This window comes from Plectropomus leopardus, chromosome 22, assembly GCF_026936395.1.
Source record: "Plectropomus leopardus strain MGB_pleo_1.0 chromosome 22, ASM2693639v1, whole genome shotgun sequence".
Classification (NCBI taxonomy): Eukaryota; Metazoa; Chordata; class Actinopteri; order Perciformes; family Serranidae; genus Plectropomus; species Plectropomus leopardus.
In genome coordinates this window covers 12,954,471-12,972,877 of record NC_142197.1, presented here as the reverse complement: position 1 = coordinate 12,972,877, position 18,407 = coordinate 12,954,471, and the positions used below count along the sequence as shown (strand labels likewise).

The 18,407-nt window shown below is 40.3% G+C and overlaps 1 protein-coding gene and 2 non-coding genes across 10 annotated transcripts in view; all 3 read right to left on the bottom strand.

Annotated features, from left to right (window-relative positions):
* LOC121961587 (ELKS/Rab6-interacting/CAST family member 1-like) overlaps positions 1-18,407 on the bottom strand; it is a 156,600-nt gene that overhangs the window by 33,927 nt on the left and 104,266 nt on the right. For all 8 annotated transcript variants that reach the window (XR_015775584.1, XR_015775585.1, XR_015775586.1 and 5 more), the window contains one exon: positions 10,464-10,611. Coding sequence is in view for 5 of the 8 variants with exons in the window: in XM_088072970.1 (XP_087929096.1) it covers positions 10,464-10,611 (148 nt within the window). In the remaining 3 variants the exon portion in view is untranslated. The remainder of the gene's footprint in view (positions 1-10,463; positions 10,612-18,407) is intronic.
* trnak-cuu (transfer RNA lysine (anticodon CUU)) lies at positions 1,590-1,662 on the bottom strand. Its single transcript has one exon. It is a non-coding gene; the product is annotated as a tRNA-Lys (tRNA).
* trnak-cuu (transfer RNA lysine (anticodon CUU)) lies at positions 2,447-2,519 on the bottom strand. The gene has a single exon. It is a non-coding gene; the product is annotated as a tRNA-Lys (tRNA).

The following is an 18,407-nucleotide window of genomic DNA, read 5'->3' as shown; positions in this document are numbered from 1 at the left end:
CATCCGCACTTTCCAAAAATGTCCTCACTCTGTGGGTAAAAGATGTTTTTTGGTGCTCACTGTGCAGCAGTAACACACACACACACACACAATGTACTTTCCATTTTTTCTCCCCTCTCCCTTGCTTTCTTTCTATATAGTCTCCCATCTTTGCTCCTCTCCCTCCTGTCCCCTCACCCTCTCCTCCCTTCCTCTCTTCTCTTTTGCTGATCCATCTGTTTCACATGTTTCAGTTATACTTCAAGCTTTACAGTAGGCCTGGAAAGAGCGAGGGAGTGAGAGAGAAAGCGAGGGAGGGAGTCAGTCTAAATCTGTCAGTCTTGTACAATCTAAATCCCCTTAGCCTCTCACTGAGCCCTGCAAGGAACAGAGGCTTAAGCAGGCCAGACTGACACACTGACTCTGTGAGTGTGTGTGTGTGTGTGCACGACAAAAACACAGAGAAAAATGTGGATGCCAACTTTTATATGTGTTTGTTTGAAAGCTAAATGAAAGACTGCCTTTTTAAGAGTGTGTGTGTGAGGAGGAGATAGCAGAGCTAAAAACAGTGTTTCACTCTGTGTGTATGTGGGGACCATACTGTAAAAGCATGTGTGTATGTGTGTGTGTGTGTGTCTGTCTATGTACATAAGTCAAGCTGAAGAGAGCCTCCCCTGGCGTGCGCACACACATTATTCATTTCCCTTTTTGTTTTTTTTTTAAATAAATACACGCACATATATTTAAAACGAACATGGAGAGTAAACAGTTCATCTTGAAACCGCAAACAGAACCTGGAAACCCTGCTGAACCTGCACACACACACACACACACACACACACACACACACACACACACACACACACACACACACACACACACACACACACACACACACACACACACAGAGAGAGCTGTGGAATGATGTTTATTTGTCTCTGTCTGACACCTTCTCTCCTCTCCACAAAGTCCTTAGACATGTAAACTACCACTATTTTAATTATTTACTGAATTCTATTCCACAAAATTATTTTTTCAACCACTGGTTAAGAAAATAACAAATTCCACAACACATACAAAGAAAATACTACACAGGAAATATGAACAGCATGAGTCAAAATACTTTTATTTTGAAAAATGTCCCTACCTAGTATTTCAACACTGAAACATGGAAGCAGTGTCGCTCTGCACGATGTCAAAGTTCAGCTTTAAACCTGTGCTGCAGGGTCCCATAACTCTTGAGCATTTTTTTCAGAATGAGTGTGCAATGCTAGCAGAGACACAGACTCCAAAAAAAATGGTGCATTGCAGAGATGGAGGTGTAAATAAAATTCCCTACACACAACACCTGTGGCACCCCGTTGTGAAACATGTAGCGCAAAGAATGTGATGTGATAGCTTGTAAGGAGTTCAAACCCGTTATTGTGGTTTTGGAATAAAGATTTTGTTCAGGTTGAAGCATATTGTTGGCCAGGGGAAATGCATTGCAATTATTGTCCAACACATTCACAGAATAGATGTTTGATTACTTAACACTTCTCTCTGATGTCTTCATGAAGTACATATTATGATCTTGTTGTGTCAGACATACTTTTGTCTTAAAACTCCTTCGCCCAACGTGGGGCTCGAACCCACGACCCTGAGATTAAGAGTCTCATGCTCTACCGACTGAGCTAGCCGGGCTATTAATCTTCACAGTAACTGCAGACTTAACAACCTACATATAAACAGAACCTACATGTTTACAGTTATAGGAGACTTGGAAAATGTACAACATTGATAATGCTTCATATCATTGTCAGCTTTTAGAAGGGCAACACATTGCAGGTATTTGTCCAACACATCCATGGATTTGATGACTGAATACTTCTCTTTGTCTTCCTCAGTAGAGGGCAGACTATAAAGTCTTCATGTTGGATTAAGTCTTAGCCCAGAGATATAATTACTGTTAACCTTGTGTTCGTCTATGCGTCCGGCTGTAACATGAGGGTCTTTGTGTGTATACTTGCGTATGCGTGTGTTATTGGAGGATACCTCTAGAGGGCACACAAGAGAGCTCAGGCCGTATACAACTACCACATGTATGGTATGTAAACAACAGATATGGAGACACTCGAGGAGGTTACTATCACGTTAATGCTGAGATCAAGGCAGAAAAGGCGACAGCGGCAACAACATCATTGGTACATAAGACCTACAAATCAAGCCCGTCGGGACAATGGGGAGTATGTGTCTCTTGTGGGGTCGATGAGAGATGATGAAAAACACCATGAGAACTTCCACGTCTGCGTCAGATCTGCGTTGGCACTGCTGTTTGTATACATACTGCATTTCTGTGTTTTGTTGTTTGTTTTTGGAGATGCTCACAGTCATTGTGTATGCATAGTTAACTGCAAGTATATCTACAGCCTTACCTGTCATCTACAACATCTCAGTTGCCATCCAGGTCCAGAGTTCAAAAGTCCTCCACCCAACGTGGGGCTCGAACCCACGACCCTGAGATTAAGAGTCTCATGCTCTACCGACTGAGCTAGCTGGGCTATGTTACACAAAAAAATGGATCAAATATCTGGGCTGCATGGAGTCTAAGCTATGCTGGTGATGTAGGTAATCTCTCCAATGTTGACGTAGTTGTTGAGTTGCTGACAGTCTGCTACTTAACAATCAGCTCACCTGTGTAGCATAGTCACTGTTTTCAGTTAATTGGGCTGTTTACTATTCTTATTATACTTGGCACATTGTTGTTGTTTTTTATTATTCAGTATTTTGTATTTGTAATTATTTGGTTCTTGTTGCTGCTTATCCTGTGCCTCATAGCTGCTGTAACAATGCAAATTTCCCTACTGTGGGACTAATAAAAGATTATTTTATTTTATCCTTTAGATATCTCATACTTATTACTTAAAACATTTTATTCTTCTTCTTATTGGGTTTGATGTTGACTCTCTTGTCTTATTCAAGATCATCAAGATATTAGTGTTACAGAGAAAAACCAGGCTATAACAAGTTTTAGGTAAATCTGTAATACTACTCAGTACAATGTATACAATAACACATTCATCCAAGCTGTCCTCCAACCTTCTTGACTGCTGCCATACAGGGCTTTAGGCCGAACGTAAGTGCAGTGTCTAAACGCACAACATGGGTCTTGAACCCTTGACCTCGAGATCAAGAGTCTCGTGCAACTTCTTCTGCCTTCTTTATTTCTACTAAAGCTACAATCTAGTGGACGGGGAATAGACGAAAATAAATGATGAGTGAGTTGTGGCAGAGTCTAGTTGAAGACGATAAGCTGTATTCTACATCCAAATCTCCCTACCCTTCTGCAAACACACTGTATTTGTCTTTGTCTCCTTTTTCTCATTTTAGAGCTTTCTCAATCTAAATAATCCTGCACAGTTTCTCCCCTTTTTCTCTTGTCTTTGTCTCTCTGCTCTCTCATACACAGCACTTTCTATGATTAAGTCTCTTCGTCCTGTAGCAAAATGTACCTAACACTCTGCTCCTTTGAGCCGCTTTCTCTCTTTCTCTAATGATCTGAGCTCCTTTTATTAGTCTCTTTCTCTCCTCTATAGACAGAGTATTTCATTTTTTTCCTCTCTCTCGCTTTCTCCTCCTTTTGACTTTTGAGCTCCTTAACATGCCCTTGTATCCGTGACTAATTCTCTCTCCCATTCTTCTCCACCCTCCTTGCTGCAACATGTTCTCATTTCCATATTTTTGCCTTTCTTTTCCTCTCAGTGTTTTGTCTTGCACGCTGCTTTCTTCTGTCTCTTTAGGAAATATTGTCCAAATTTTTGAGGTAACAAGTGAACATGCTAGTGTGGACATCACACTGGGCCCTTTGACCCTCTAAGGGAAGTGATGTAGGTAGTAAAGGAATCTAAACACAAGTGATCAGCTGGAGACGCATGATAACCACAGGTGTGAACGACGATGTGTCTCGGCTTTCCACGTGTGTTCGGATCATTGAAATGCACATCAATACCAGGCTCTTTGTGTTTCCAGCAAACTTTGTAAGGTTTTTCTTCCTTTAGCAACCGAGAAAACAAGCTTACTAAGTGTCAGCTAAGGAGCTTTTAGCAAGCTCGTTACCTTCTCGAAAAAACTCTCTATTGAGTGAAATGATACACAATCCTGAGAACAAAATGTCTGGGGGAAGTAAACAGTACAGCATAGGGAAAATTGAAAGAAGCTATGGGAGCTGTTGCGATAGCTTTAAAGAGATATCTGCATACGTATATATATGTAGTGCAGGGATATTCACCTAAATTTGCTTGGGGGCTTCTTTTGCATCATGACCAGGAGGACAAGGGCCAGTCACAGCAGCTCTATACATGTTTGTTGGATTTTAGGGATGTTTCTAGAATTTTAGGACATGTCTAGGATTTTAGAATATTTCTAGGATTTAGGACATTTCTGAGATTTTAGGATATTTATAGGATTTTAAGACATTTCTAGGGTTTTAGGACATTTTTAGGATTTTACGACATTTCTAGAATATTTGGACATTTCTCAGATTAGAGGACATTTCTGGGATTTTAAGATGTTTCTTTGAATTTGGGACATTTCTAGAATTTTAGGACATTTTTCAGATTTTAGTACATGCTTGTAGGATTTCAGAACAACAGGGGCAAAGCTGTTTTATGTACTCTGGCACCTTATGTAAATTAAAAGTACAAAAACAACTCCCTCTTTGAATCACTTTATTTTTATTCTGAATTAGGAAATGGTTTGGGGGGCCACCCAGCATTGCATCGAGGACAGATTTAGCCTTAAGTTACGTATCACTGATTTTAAGTCTGTAGGAAACAGGACTAGATTTTGGTATTGGAAGCACTCTGGTTTCCGTTTTGTATTTAGTTTGTTGACTGAGTTGTACTGACCAACTGCATTTGAACAGCAGGTAAAAAGTACGTGTGGAGAGGCAGAACACAGAGGCCAGAATGCAGTCTTGGAACCTGGGGCCAAAATATTGGCCGTTTTGTCACCTTCAGAGATTGCATTTTGACTGACTACCACTATTGTGTCCCGGTGTTAGTGGCATCAGTTTCTGGAACAAAATAATTTTCTAAGAGGCACACATTAATATCACTGTGTCCTTTTCTGGTGCGGGGCTTTCCACTCTCTCCCTCCATCTTTTTCTATTGTCTCGTCTATCCTCGATCTATATTTAATACTGTTGAACCCAAAACACCAAATCCCTAAAACCATAAATTGGAAGAGAGTGAAGACAAAGAGGACGAGGTGGAGGGAAATAATATAAGACAGGAAAGGAAGAAAGGGTGAGAAACAAGGAAGGTGGCATAAGGAGAGAACAGGGTGAGCAAAGGTGAGGGAAAAGAAAGAGGGTAAGTGGAGGGAGAAGAACAAAGGGAAGTGGAGGAAAGGAAGAAATTACCCCCCCTGCATCTTCCCATCCTCATCTCTCATTTTCCTTGCTGGCCTTTCTTTACATCTTACCTTTTTTTCTAATTGTCAGGAGTGCTGACCTCAGCTCACTTGTTTCTGTGCCAACTCTCTCTTTCTCGCTTAATCTAATCATCACACCATTATTTCACTCCTCCTCCTCTGCATCTCTCATTGTTTCCTTTTTCTTCTCCCCTCCATCTATCCTTCCTGCGGCTCTGTTGTAACCCGCTGACAACGGACAGAATGAGAAACAAATGAACATTGGAGTGAAGTGAGGGGGAAAAATCTGCTGAGTCATGCTTGGAAGAAAATTATTTCATCGTGATAAGGCTCTGGGGAATATTAGATTAGATTATTGTTTCGTCTTCCCTCCGGTGGTGAAAGAAGACCTTTTGTTGATATCTGTGCAATTATCAATAATGAAAAGTTGCTGAGTCATGGTTGGACAAGAACTATTTCATCATGATAAAAAATTAGATTAGTTTTCCCCTCGTTTCTCTGACAAGACGAGAAGGATGTTGATAAGTGGAAAATTACAAATGACAATGGAGAGTGAGTTGAGCAGTGAGGGGAATTATTCACTCTGATAAGTCTCTACGGAGTAATAAATTAGATTAGATCCACATTTTTTCACTTCAGACAGTAACAGGAGACAGCAGGATAATAATAAACAAATAATGACTAACAGTTAAGTGTGTAAAGAGAGAGATAAATGAATAAAATACCCATGACTCTAAAAGAGAAACAATACAAAATGATGGTATCAAAGAAATTTCCAGACTTTTTGGCACATGTGTATAATCTCTAACTAACTGGGTCACATGAACTATTTTTTGGCGGCCTGCCACAATTTAAACATATGCCACCACGTGCTGATTTTCTATTTTTGGAATTAGACCATCATCGGGCACTATCAAGATATTATTTTGGTTTGGTTGTTCGTTGCACCATATTCTTGGAGTGCAGAGCGTACTCTGGGCACAGACGGAGCAGTAGAACACAATGTGCAGTAAAAGTGAACTTAACTGTTCCTTGCACCGAGTCTAAAGGTTTGCTTACCCTCACCTCTTCCAGCTCCATCTCTCATTCATTTATCTGATCTCATCAGCTGTGAACGGATCGAAAGATTAACTATCCAGCCCACGACTCAAATTCTACAAACAGCTGCAGAAGAAAGAAAATCTCATTTAGACGTATGTCTCTGTAGCGTTCACAGACCCACTAAAACATCTGAATTTAGAGAAAGGACACAGAATGATACACACCCAAAAAAACAGACTGTGTCAGATACACATAGATTGAAATTCTGTAGAAGACACCGCATGAACTGATAATTGACACTTCTGCTCTGATTATCTTTTCACAACTGCAGCTATTTCTAAGCTAAAGCCACTAACACATTCTCCTGTTCACAGGATTCAAAGTTTCAGAGGTTTTAAGTGGCTGAAGTCACAACGTTTTTTTGTATTTCTGGAATATCAATTAAGACTCTTGTGGGAATGGTAAAAAATAACACCTAACCAGGAATAGGGAAAATACCAAACCATCATCTTACAGAGCTATCCAAAGCCACTCACACGAAGAGCCAAAGTCTTAAAAATTTCCACAGTAGAGCCAAGCCTCAGCCACACAGGTGGGGAACAACGGCCAAGGCCACGGCCACACATACACCACCTGTAAATGTGAACCACATGTGTCTCTTGCAGGGGCAGATGGTGGTATATCACTCTGTTTTCACACATTCTTCACCTTCTCTCTCTCTTTGTCTAATGGTTTTAGTCTCTCCACATACTGCATACTGCTGAGGAAAAAAAAATACAATGAGAATACAAGTGAAGGAGGAAGGAGACTGTGAGAAAGAGAGGAGGAGAAGAAGAGTGAAGAGAGCTGAGGTCACCCTGATCTACTGCCTCCTGCCTACACTGCAGCTGGAGGTCAAAGGGCAAAACGTGGGAGGCACTTTTAGGGACACATATATTCTTTGACACACACAGGTGTGTTTTATGTATGTAGTCTAAGTACTGCACATGCACTTCTCTCTCTTGCATCTATTTATTAATCTCTTCTGACTAAATGTGGTTATCTTGGCAAAGTCATCAGTATACTTTATATTAATGTAAATGTACTCAGAAAAGTTACTAGAAAACTAGAGCACCGCCGCATCACATAGATGTAATCAAATAGTGTAGAGCAAACTCTGACTTCATTGATTAGTTTTAAGCCACTTAAAAAGTTTATATCTGTTTAATTTGATGCAATATTTAGAGTATCTTCACTGTTTTAACATGCCGTACAACAGTCCTTACCGACAGAGACTTGAAGCTGTTATATAAAAACACCAGACTCCACTGAGAAAAACTGATCGGTGGAGTTGCTGCTCTACCACCTTCATCAGCTGTTGTGTGAGGAAAAGAGGAGTGAATATTCAAATATAGTTCACAATTAAACTGATAGACCTATCGATTTTTTTAGGTGGCTAAAATGTGTTTTGCTGCATCCCCTTCCACATTATTACATCGCTTGGCTTCCATGCCAGTGTTGAACGTCCAAGTTCTGTTTTATTCCCTCATTGCCAATCTAGAAAGGAAAAATAATCATCTGAAAGATAAACAGCCGCTGTGACACATAGTATACTGCTGCTATGTTGTTCAGAACCACAGACAGCATACAAGCGCTCTGCATAGTCAAGCGGCGTGGCCATATTTTATCAGTGTTGTTAGTTAAGCATCTGTGTGCACACTCAAAAAGTCATTCCTTTATGACAACCAGAAGTTTATGCTCACTTATAACGTCAAACTGCAACTCTGTGTCTGTCCATCTGTCAGTCAGGTTATCAGTGGCAAAGTGTGTGCATGTGTCACTCTAAAGGAGCAAGCTAAAAATACCACGCCATTCACAGCTTGCCTGATGGTTACACTGCAAACACACACATGAGCGCATGCACGCACGCACACACACACACACACACACACACGTACACGCACGCAGGCATGCACACACACACACACACACACACACACACACACACACACACACACACACACACACACACACACACACACACACACACACACACACACACACACACACACACACACACAGGAATATTGAGGAAGTCTCAACTGTGATCCATCACTGAAGGACTGAAAATTATGACACCATAGAGAGAAAGAGAGACGCGAAGAAGGGAGAAAAAGCGCTCTCACACACACACACACACACACACACACACACACACACACACACACACACACACACACACAGCAGCAGACAGTAGAGTCTCTATGTTGTCAGTAACCACCCTCGAGACCCTGAGGTGTCACAAATGACTTCAAATAGGACGGAGAGAGACGGAGGGATGAGGGAAGAAGAGAGAGCAGAGTGATGCATGTTATAATGACTTCATTTGACACAGCAACTCTCCGACACCTCATGCTTTTCTCTTACACATTCTTTGGCACACACACACACACACACACACACCTGCACATGATTTTCCCTCTCTTGTTCCGTCTATCCTATTGAATCCCTTTGAGCTTATTCTATCCATTAAGTGGATTTTTGGCAATTTTCAATAACTGGAAATCTTTTGCAACAAAAGTACTGCTACATCTTATCTATTTGAGCGGTTTTGAGGATGACAACTCTCTTAGCATTATTTGAACGGCAGTTTAGTTTCACAGTTTGTGAATCAAGGGACATAAAAGTGAACAAAAAGCTCTTAAATTGCAGCTTGATTTTTGAGATAATAGGTAGGTCTGTGTATTTGGTGGTTGGTGTAATATGTGTGTGTGGCTATTGGTGCAGCACATGCAGAAAAAAATGTATGTAGAGGTGGGGGGATAATGGTTTAATACACCATCCCATTAACTCTTGTCAAAACAGCTACGGTTACAGTATAGAGCGTTTGTAACATTCTAAATGGGTCCCTTTGTATTTCATGTTGGAATGTTTTGCAGTGGAAATGAATGATATCAGCTGACAGAGAGACAAAATCCTACTGCTGTGACGCCGTTGCGACACACACACCACGCCATGAGAAAAACAGAGTTCAGCTTCAGAAATAAAAAATGTTTGCAATTTTACATTATTCTGCCCTAAAATCAGTCGCCAGTTGTCTATCTGTAAGTGTTTGTTCTTGTGCATGAAATCAATGTGATTCGGTCAATAAGCTAATGGATGTGATAAACATTCATTGGTGTACATGTACAGCCAGCAGGGGGAAAGTTAAGCACTGAAGCTCTGACTTTTGACTTTCTTATTATGTATCAAATTATTTGTAAATGTTGAGCTCTATAACATTCTGCTGTTGCACTCTAAGCTATCCTGAATTTGAGCATGAAATAAATGCCTCATGCATGTATGACGTTAAAAACAAAAACAAGATATGGACAGAAATTGACAAGAAGCACGTACAGACAGGGGACTGGTGAAGAAAAAAAATTCACCAAACTCCCAGTAGACCTATCCACTAAGGGGTTGGTTAATTCACTAGACCCACGAGAACCTTTACTGTGTGTGAGTGTGTCTCGGAGTGTGTGAATAGACCTCTGTGTGCAACCACAGAGGCATTTGGTCATGTTTATATCCTTGTTTTTGGCCTGGCTGAGTGTGTACATATCGGTGTGTTTGTGTGTGCTCTGTGAAGGTGTATCCATACCAGCGAAATGACGTGTTTGTGTGCGTGTGTGTATCTGCGGACAGAATATTTAAATAAATATAAATTCATATGAAAGTGTTGTCACCGGAGATTTGTTGAGCATTTGAACTCTGTGTGTGTTTGTGTGTGGTGAGTCTGGGAGGGGTAGGTTAATCCTAAATTTACCCTCAGTGGTCGGAGGACTGTGGTCACATCTGGACTCAGTTTCTCTCTGCCTCTCCTGTTTTCTTTTTACTCCCCTCATCATTGCCACCTCACCTGTGTTCCCTTCTTCTTTTTAGTTTTTTTACCCCTCTCAACACTTTTTCCTCTGCATCTCTGCTCCTCTTATTTAAATACCCGACCAAAAAGCTTTCCTGCTGTCCACTTGGATGTGAAAGTAGGTGTGGTGGTGAGTGCACAGTAATCCTACCTGCTGTTTGAGCTGATGAACCAAACCGTCCTTCTCCCTCTTCAGAGCTGCCACCTCCTCCTGGGTTTTCTTCTTCTTGGATGAGGAGAGCTCCAGCAGGGCAATGTTGGCGTCTTTCTCACTGATGGCTGCCAGCAGCGCCTCTTGCCTGCACAGAGAACAATCATGCATCTTGTGAGCAATACTAAAAATTAACTTCATGAATTAGATTGAATTAACATCCAAATTAAGCGTTAAACACTGACAGTCAGGAACAAAACCAATCCAACAGCATTTTGGAGTGAACCGAATGAAAGGGACTTCTGGTCTCCCAACAGAGGCATGGGTTTCAATTGCACTCCTGACATAGGTTTTTTCCTGCAGGTAGCCTGGCTACCTCAGTAAGTAAGTATTAAGGACTTCAAAGAGAAGAATTCAATCATCAAATCAGTTTCCCATGGATATGTTGTGACAAATAAGTGTCTTGCCCCTTTCAAAGCCCATACTGATGGGTAGGGTTTTGTTAAACATTATTCAAGCCTCCCATAAGTCTGTGAACCTGCAAGTTCAGACTAAATTTACTGCTTCAGCTGTCAGCTGTAACCTACAATATCATGAAAACATAGAAAATCAAATTAACTTTGGTGTGTCCATTGTGTCCAATTTTCTGACCTTCCTGTTCAATATACGTCGGTAAGACAGAATCGTGCACACAGCTCAGCTGGAAAAGATCTGCCTCACCGTACACAACAGACAGATTGTCTGGGCTGGGACGCATCTGTAAAAATCTGATTTTAATTGCATTTCAAACCATCTCCAAATGTGATTTGAATTCAATTTGCAAAAAATCTCATTTCATGTGTTTTTTGTTATCCACACTTACTTAAATTAATCAGACTACAATCTGGATATGCCAAAAATCAGACTGGGGCCTTGGTGATATTGCACGTTAATTGCAGTGAGAGCGAACGGCTTAAATTTCACATCTTTTCGGACACAGAAATGATGGGCTGAATGCAGTTTCAGCTTTTTTCTGGCTCAATCATCATTATTCAAGAGAAACAATTAAGTGCTGTTTCACCAACATTAGAAAAAAAAAAACAATTTTTCCACTGTCATCTCATGGTATCTAGCCATACAGTTTGGATTGTATTGGATTTATTTTTCCATTCCTGCCCTAACCTACGAGCGTGGTGCTCACAGCATTGAAAAACATTTCAACTATTGAACATCTTTTTCTTAAGATCTGGTGAAATTTTCTGTGGATTATCCAGAGTGACAAGGACACAAAATGTTCCTGTTACTTTTTTAAATGTCTTTTTACAACATTATGAGCACCACAAACAAAATTCCAGTCACCTCCCACTAACTGGGGTGGAGACAGAAAACCCAAAGGATGGATCTCTCAAAATCTGGACAAAGGAGACCAAAACTATCTGTATGTCTAGTTACTAATTTGGGTGTACTTTAATGTTATGGTGAACCCATGGTGTGTCAACAAGTGGAGGAAAGTCCTCTTAATTGGGGCGCCACTTTGTGATTTAGGAGGATAAAATTGTGTATTTTTGCAAAAATATGTATCTTCCTGGTGGTCAAGTATGACACATACCATGCAATCAAGATGTTTCCAGTTTGTTTATGGTGTGGAGCTCTGTGGCAAAGGTTCACTCTTTCTCTTTTATTTCCTCTTCATACAGTCTACGAGAACAAACTAGCAATTGATCATACTTTATTTAGCTACCTTTTGTTTTATATAGCTTCATACATACACACACACACACACACACACACACACACATATATATATATATATATTCTGTATATATAAGTATAATTTTCCTTATTACTCTCTTGTCCCTGTCAGTCTTTCCAGCCCTTTTGTCTGTCTCTATGTCTTCCCCTCTGCCTCGATGCTCGGGCTGACAGATAGATAGCATTCCATGTGGTTTGGGAAGCAACAAACCGCATCCCATCCATCCCATCAGCCACAGGACTGGCCTGCGCCGCCTCCGAGGACACCCAAGGCTTAGAATTCTCAGAATTTTGTCCGTTTCCAGAGATCATGTAAATCACGTTTTTTTCCACTATCCCACAGCGCTCAAGATTGGCTACACACAATGGCACATGCTTGTAAACACACACAAAGATGCAAACTTGTATAGAAAAAAAAACCCATAATAAATTCCATCTCTGTCCTTTTCTCTGAATCTTGCCTCTGGCATAAATTGTATTTTTACAGTCAGGTAATAAATCAGCAGTGACTTTGAAAAGATAAAGCCTAAATTTATAGATCACAATGGTATAGACAACTAAAAAATGGAGTGATAAATAGAGAAAAAGCAAAGAAGGGCACATTTCCTCTCATGCACCCCACCACTTTGTCTAATAATCATGTATCAAGATAAATACACATGCAGACATACAATTATCCAGATACACACGCAAATCTGCACGGACAAGGATTTACAGTTTTTACATACCATATTTTGTTCATGTTTTCTCTTTACTCAACATACAATTACATGGTCTCACACACATACACACACACACACACACACACACACACACAAACAGACTCACACACAGATACAGTGGTGCAGTGAGGAATGCAGTGATGAGAGTGTCTAAATGAAGACAGATTACATGTTTGGACTCTGTGAAGACCCACAGATTCTTTGGTCAACCTCACTGACCACACTGTCAGTGTACAAGTGTCCCATCATGCATCTAGACTGAAGCAATCCTGTCAGGGGCAGAGGGGGATGAGACTGGGGTTGGTAGATTGACTCCTCGGGCAAGTCTGTTCACTGTCACACCATTCAAAGTCTTTTCAGTTTTGTGAATATTAAAGCAACATGTTGTGATCTTGAAGGAGACCTATTATTTTCATTTTAATGTTCGTGCTTATTTTGGGCTTCTACTAGAACATGTTTACCTGCTTTATTTTCCTCATACTGTCTGTGCTAAACACCTGTATTCACCCTCTGTATGAGACATTCGCCTGTCTCTTTAAGCCCCCCTCCTGGGAAAAGCCCAGTCTGCTCTGATTGGTCAACATTTTGGGGTTTTCTGTGTCTCTGCATTTCTGCAGCATCATTGCAGTCAGGGAATGACTGTAACAGAGAATAAGAAATATAAATTTCTACCTTGAAAAACTATCAATAAAAGCTTCTTCACAACAGCAGGAATATGATACGAAATCTGGGAAAAATTTACAACATCAGCAACCAACATTACATGTTTTCCTGATGGTAGCATGTGGCTACATGTAGCAGTGCACTTGGAGCCAGGGAATGACTGTAAAGGAGTATAGCAGCTTTATCTACTGCTAAAAATGACAGATAAAATCTTTTAAAACCAAAATCAAGATTACGTTTTTCACTGATGTTAGCATATTAGCTATGTGTTGCAGTGTAGGCTACGTACTGTAAACACTTGCAGTAGCGTGCCTGGAGCAGATGACCATATAAAAAAATATATCACAAGCTGAGGTTAGCTTCATTCAGAACGGTCTGAAGTCTGAGGTTTCTGCTCAGAGATTAATTTTATGTTCGTTTACCACATTATTTGAAACTTTTGCCATATTTCATAAGAACTTCTGATTCTATAACATTATAAATATGAAAGCAAATATGGAAAAGCACAATAAGTCCTCTTAAATGATACTGTAATCTTGCATTATATGATATAATACTATATGTTTTAACATGCACCAACCAGGTCTTTTTGAGGATCTATAATGCTCCTTTTCTTTATCACAGTATTTGCGATTTAACCCCTTGGAAACATGGGCAACTGGCTTTACTTTTTTTAAAACATGGGAAGAAGATAATAAGTAACTTAAGAAGCAATGACCCTAAACTTAGCAAGAAATCAGTAAAATGTAAAGAATAATTACCTGAAAATTTGTGCACAAAGAAAACCAACCAACCAACCAAACAAACAGCAAAGTAAAATAAACAAAAAATTATAATAATTAACTAAAAGAACGATATAAATATTAATTATAAATATAGCGCCGATTTAGAGATTTTTCACTAGCTTTAATTTTTTTTTCCCAAATTACTTCTTGCATATTGCCGAACATTTCTTGACAAGTTGCTCAGTGACTTTTTCCTTTTGAAAGAAATCAAACCAATATACTCAGAGTTCAATGGTTTAAAAAAATGTGAAAAGTGTCCCTTTTTTCCAGATTGTGATACACTGGAACAATGTCACAGACTTTCCCTTTCATTTTCACATAAACACTGGTACATTGTGTGTACCAGTAACACTCACTCTCTCTCTCTCTCTCACACACACACACACACACACACATTTACACATACATTCACAGGAAGGCTAATGGAACATTAGTCTTGTTAAAGCTAACAGTGCGTCTAGTTTTATACCATATCTGAGAATTACCTGCCAGCACATGGCGCTTATAAACCAGGGTGATAAAATGATATTTATTCCAGATGCACTCGTCTCATTCTGGGCCTCTCTATGGCTCTCCCCTTCATCTTGGTCTAACACACACACACACACAAACACACACACTTGAAACACTCTCTGCTTGGCCTTCTCAGCTTGCAGAACTAAACACGTGCTTATAACAAGTGCTGGTTGTGGCTACCGCTGTTACTATCTGATCATTAAAATCTGTTTCAAGTGCAGCTCTCTTTTGCTAAATCTTTAGATAATTCTACTGTCAGAGGGCACTTAAAAACATAGCATGCTCTCAGCTCTGCTGGCAGTGTGTCCTCAGCTCTGAAAATAACAAAGACAGTACAGCCAGCACTGTGAGGAGGAAAGGTTCCCGGTGGATGCGCAGCCTTAGATCTGTAATTTTCCTTTTAAGTCTTTCCTTTCTGCAGCAATATTGAGGGCACAGTAGGATAAAGGAAGGTATACTAACAGTGAGCAAAGAGTAAAATCTTATTTAAGAGGTATCTGTCAGATCTTCATGTTTTATTGTTGTGGCAAAACCTTTTGTTGTGGCATTTTTGCACCACACATCCCTGAGATTCCTTGTCAATCTGTTTGTTACGCCAAGGCATCCGCTGTTAGTTAGTATGAGCTCCATAAAAAAATACAAGATTGTGTGACAAGAAAGTTGAATATTGCTCAAAAGTGAAAAACAACTTTGATTCTGGATGCTGGATGCAAAAGACCAGATTAACATATAGGCCTAGGTACAATTGGGCAGCTAAAACAGTTGTTTAGGGTTTAAAAAGACTGTGGATATGGTGCACAAAAAAGCTAACATTTTTGTACAGGGTACATACATATTTTTACTTATAAACGTCCTTTACTTTTTTCATGCTTTTGAGATCAACTACCATGATCAAACATTGTCTGAAACATCTGTGTATCCATGTCAAAAATAAGGAACCTGACCAAAAGGAAAATTTAGAAAACACAACTGAAAAAGCTGGCTTCTGTCTTCACGACTTGTAGGAAAAGTGAGAATTAGCCCCCCTTCTTTTGGACACACGTTTGTGTGGTGGGTAAAAGAAAAGCACTGCAGCTGGTTAACTAGCATTGCCTCTTCCACGTTCGAAATGTTAAACATTAAAGTAAACAGTCAACATTTTGTATGTCCGGGTACCTAGTCTTTCATAAGTCATGCCTAATACTTATCCTAGCAAAGACGGTCAATAATAAATCAGCATTTTCCTGGCATTGCGCAAATTTACATCAAACAAGCTGCAACTCAGGACAGACTCCAACACTAACCACACAGAGAGCAACACCATCAAGCGACGAGACTGACCTCCCACAACAGGAATCCAGGGCGAATCCATGAACCCCGACTTCAGCAGTTTCACAAAACACAACAATTGCAGCATATCACAGTATACTGAAGTACTAAAATACATTAGCCTAGCTATTAGCACATAGGCTAGTGAATGACATGTTTTAATACATTTCAAAGTATAAAAATGCCGTACGCCACACTGACGGTGCAACTGTTCATGGACTAGCCACAGAAACACCAGTTTGTCACTGTCTGTTATGTTTTTTTATGTTTGATGTTGTGCACCTGGAAGACTTGGAAGTCGGTATTTTCATCTTTGAATGAAAGGCAGCATCAGTTTCTCATGATGCACGCTATCTGCCACTCCAACTTCCTCCAAACCTTTACTTTCTGCCTGACTTTACAAAAGGAACACTTTATTTCTTTATTACTTTCTACATTAGCTTTGAACATTGGCATTGGGTGTAAACAAACCTCTAATGCTGCCGCTGAAAATGTCAAATCACTTTCTGTGCACAAGGACACCCTGACTTACGTCAGTGTTGTCATAAAACACTGTAAAAGCATACAGTAAACTGGCAACAGGCTGAGAGATTTTCATGTTTCATACAGTAATGATGGTGAATGGTAAAGCAGTCACATGTTTATATGAACATTTCACAGGTTATTCAAAATTTAACAAGTTTCCATTTACACTTTACTCTCTTCTCACTTCCTTTCAGGCTCTCTTTCACCTATTCACTATCAGTGTCTCTTGCCCACCCTGCATTTCTCATCTCCTTCCCTTCACCTCTCCCAGTCCTTTGTCACTCGCTCTATCTCTCCACCTCTTCTCTCTCTGCGTCTGTAAAGAAGACAGGAGGCATTCTTTCCGTCGTTCGGCGGTCGTGTGCCATGATGTCATCGCCGTGGCGACAAGGCAGACAGTAAGCAGATACACACAAACGCACCAGGCACCTGACCCCAACCCCAGCATGCACACACACACACACACACACACACACACACACACACACACACACACACACACACACACACACACACACACACACACACACACGGGGGCTCTCTCCTTCCTCTCTCTCTCTCTCTCTCCCTCCTAAAACCACTTAAGGCCCCTCACTTTATCAGAAACACTAATGCCTGGTCTTAGATCACTCACATATTTCTACACACACACACATACACACAAACACACCAAAGCAGCTTCCCGTGTGTGCTGCGTTATCTCTTTCATGCTGTCACCCTCTACCATAATCTACAGTGTGCGTGTGTGTGTGTGTTCATGACAGCATGTCTTTCTGTAGGTATGCATCCACTCAAAAGGTTGTACTTATATGTATTTCAGTGTGTGTGAATGTTCACAAGTTGTCTGTGTGTATTCAGGGCTTTCTCCAGTGCATGTGTGTGTGTGTGAGTGGAGTGTGTGTGTCCCCGTGTGTGTGTAGAGTAGATTCAGTCCAGTGTGACATTGGCCAGTCTCCGTCTAAGACAAACACAGAGCTATTTTAGAAATAATCCCCTCTCTCTGCTCTCTGTTTCCGACTGAACAAAGCAGCTCTCCATTGTTTTCTGTGACACTGTCTGCTCTGGTTACACAGGAGACTGCTTGTAGGACGCCAGAGTTTACTCTTTAACCCCTGTAGGACGCCGTGCGTGTCAAGCTCGGCCTCATTTCTGCGAGGGGAGGTTTTCCTCTACATGCTGGGCTTTAGAGAACCACATGTAAGAATTGTTCAGATTTTATAACTCTACACTCTACATGTAGGAGGAGTTTTTTCTAAAACTTTCTCCACCCTCATTGAGCAATTTTAAAAAACTGAATAAATCTTGAGGTGAGTGAAATGAGCAGATTCATTTGGTGGGCAAAAGGGGATTAAGAAAAATGTGATGATCATATTTACTGTAATCATGAGTGCTATGTGCTTTGGTTTACTTTAAACAAAAGTAGACTGAATGAGTTTTAAAACAAAGAAACAAAGCAAAATCTGCCTATTTCTGCCCAGGACTGAAGTCAGCCTTAAAGCAGGCAGTTTTTGTTTAATTTTTATTATCTATTATATTTTCAGTTTTTATTTGGCAGCTGAAATACAGCACAACAGTCTCAATACATTGCACTTCTTTGTTTTGATTTAATAGCACATTTATTTCTATTTTGAAGTGCCAGTCTGCCCAGGCAATAAATTATGTTTCAGAGTGGTAGTCATGAAGCTAACGATAGA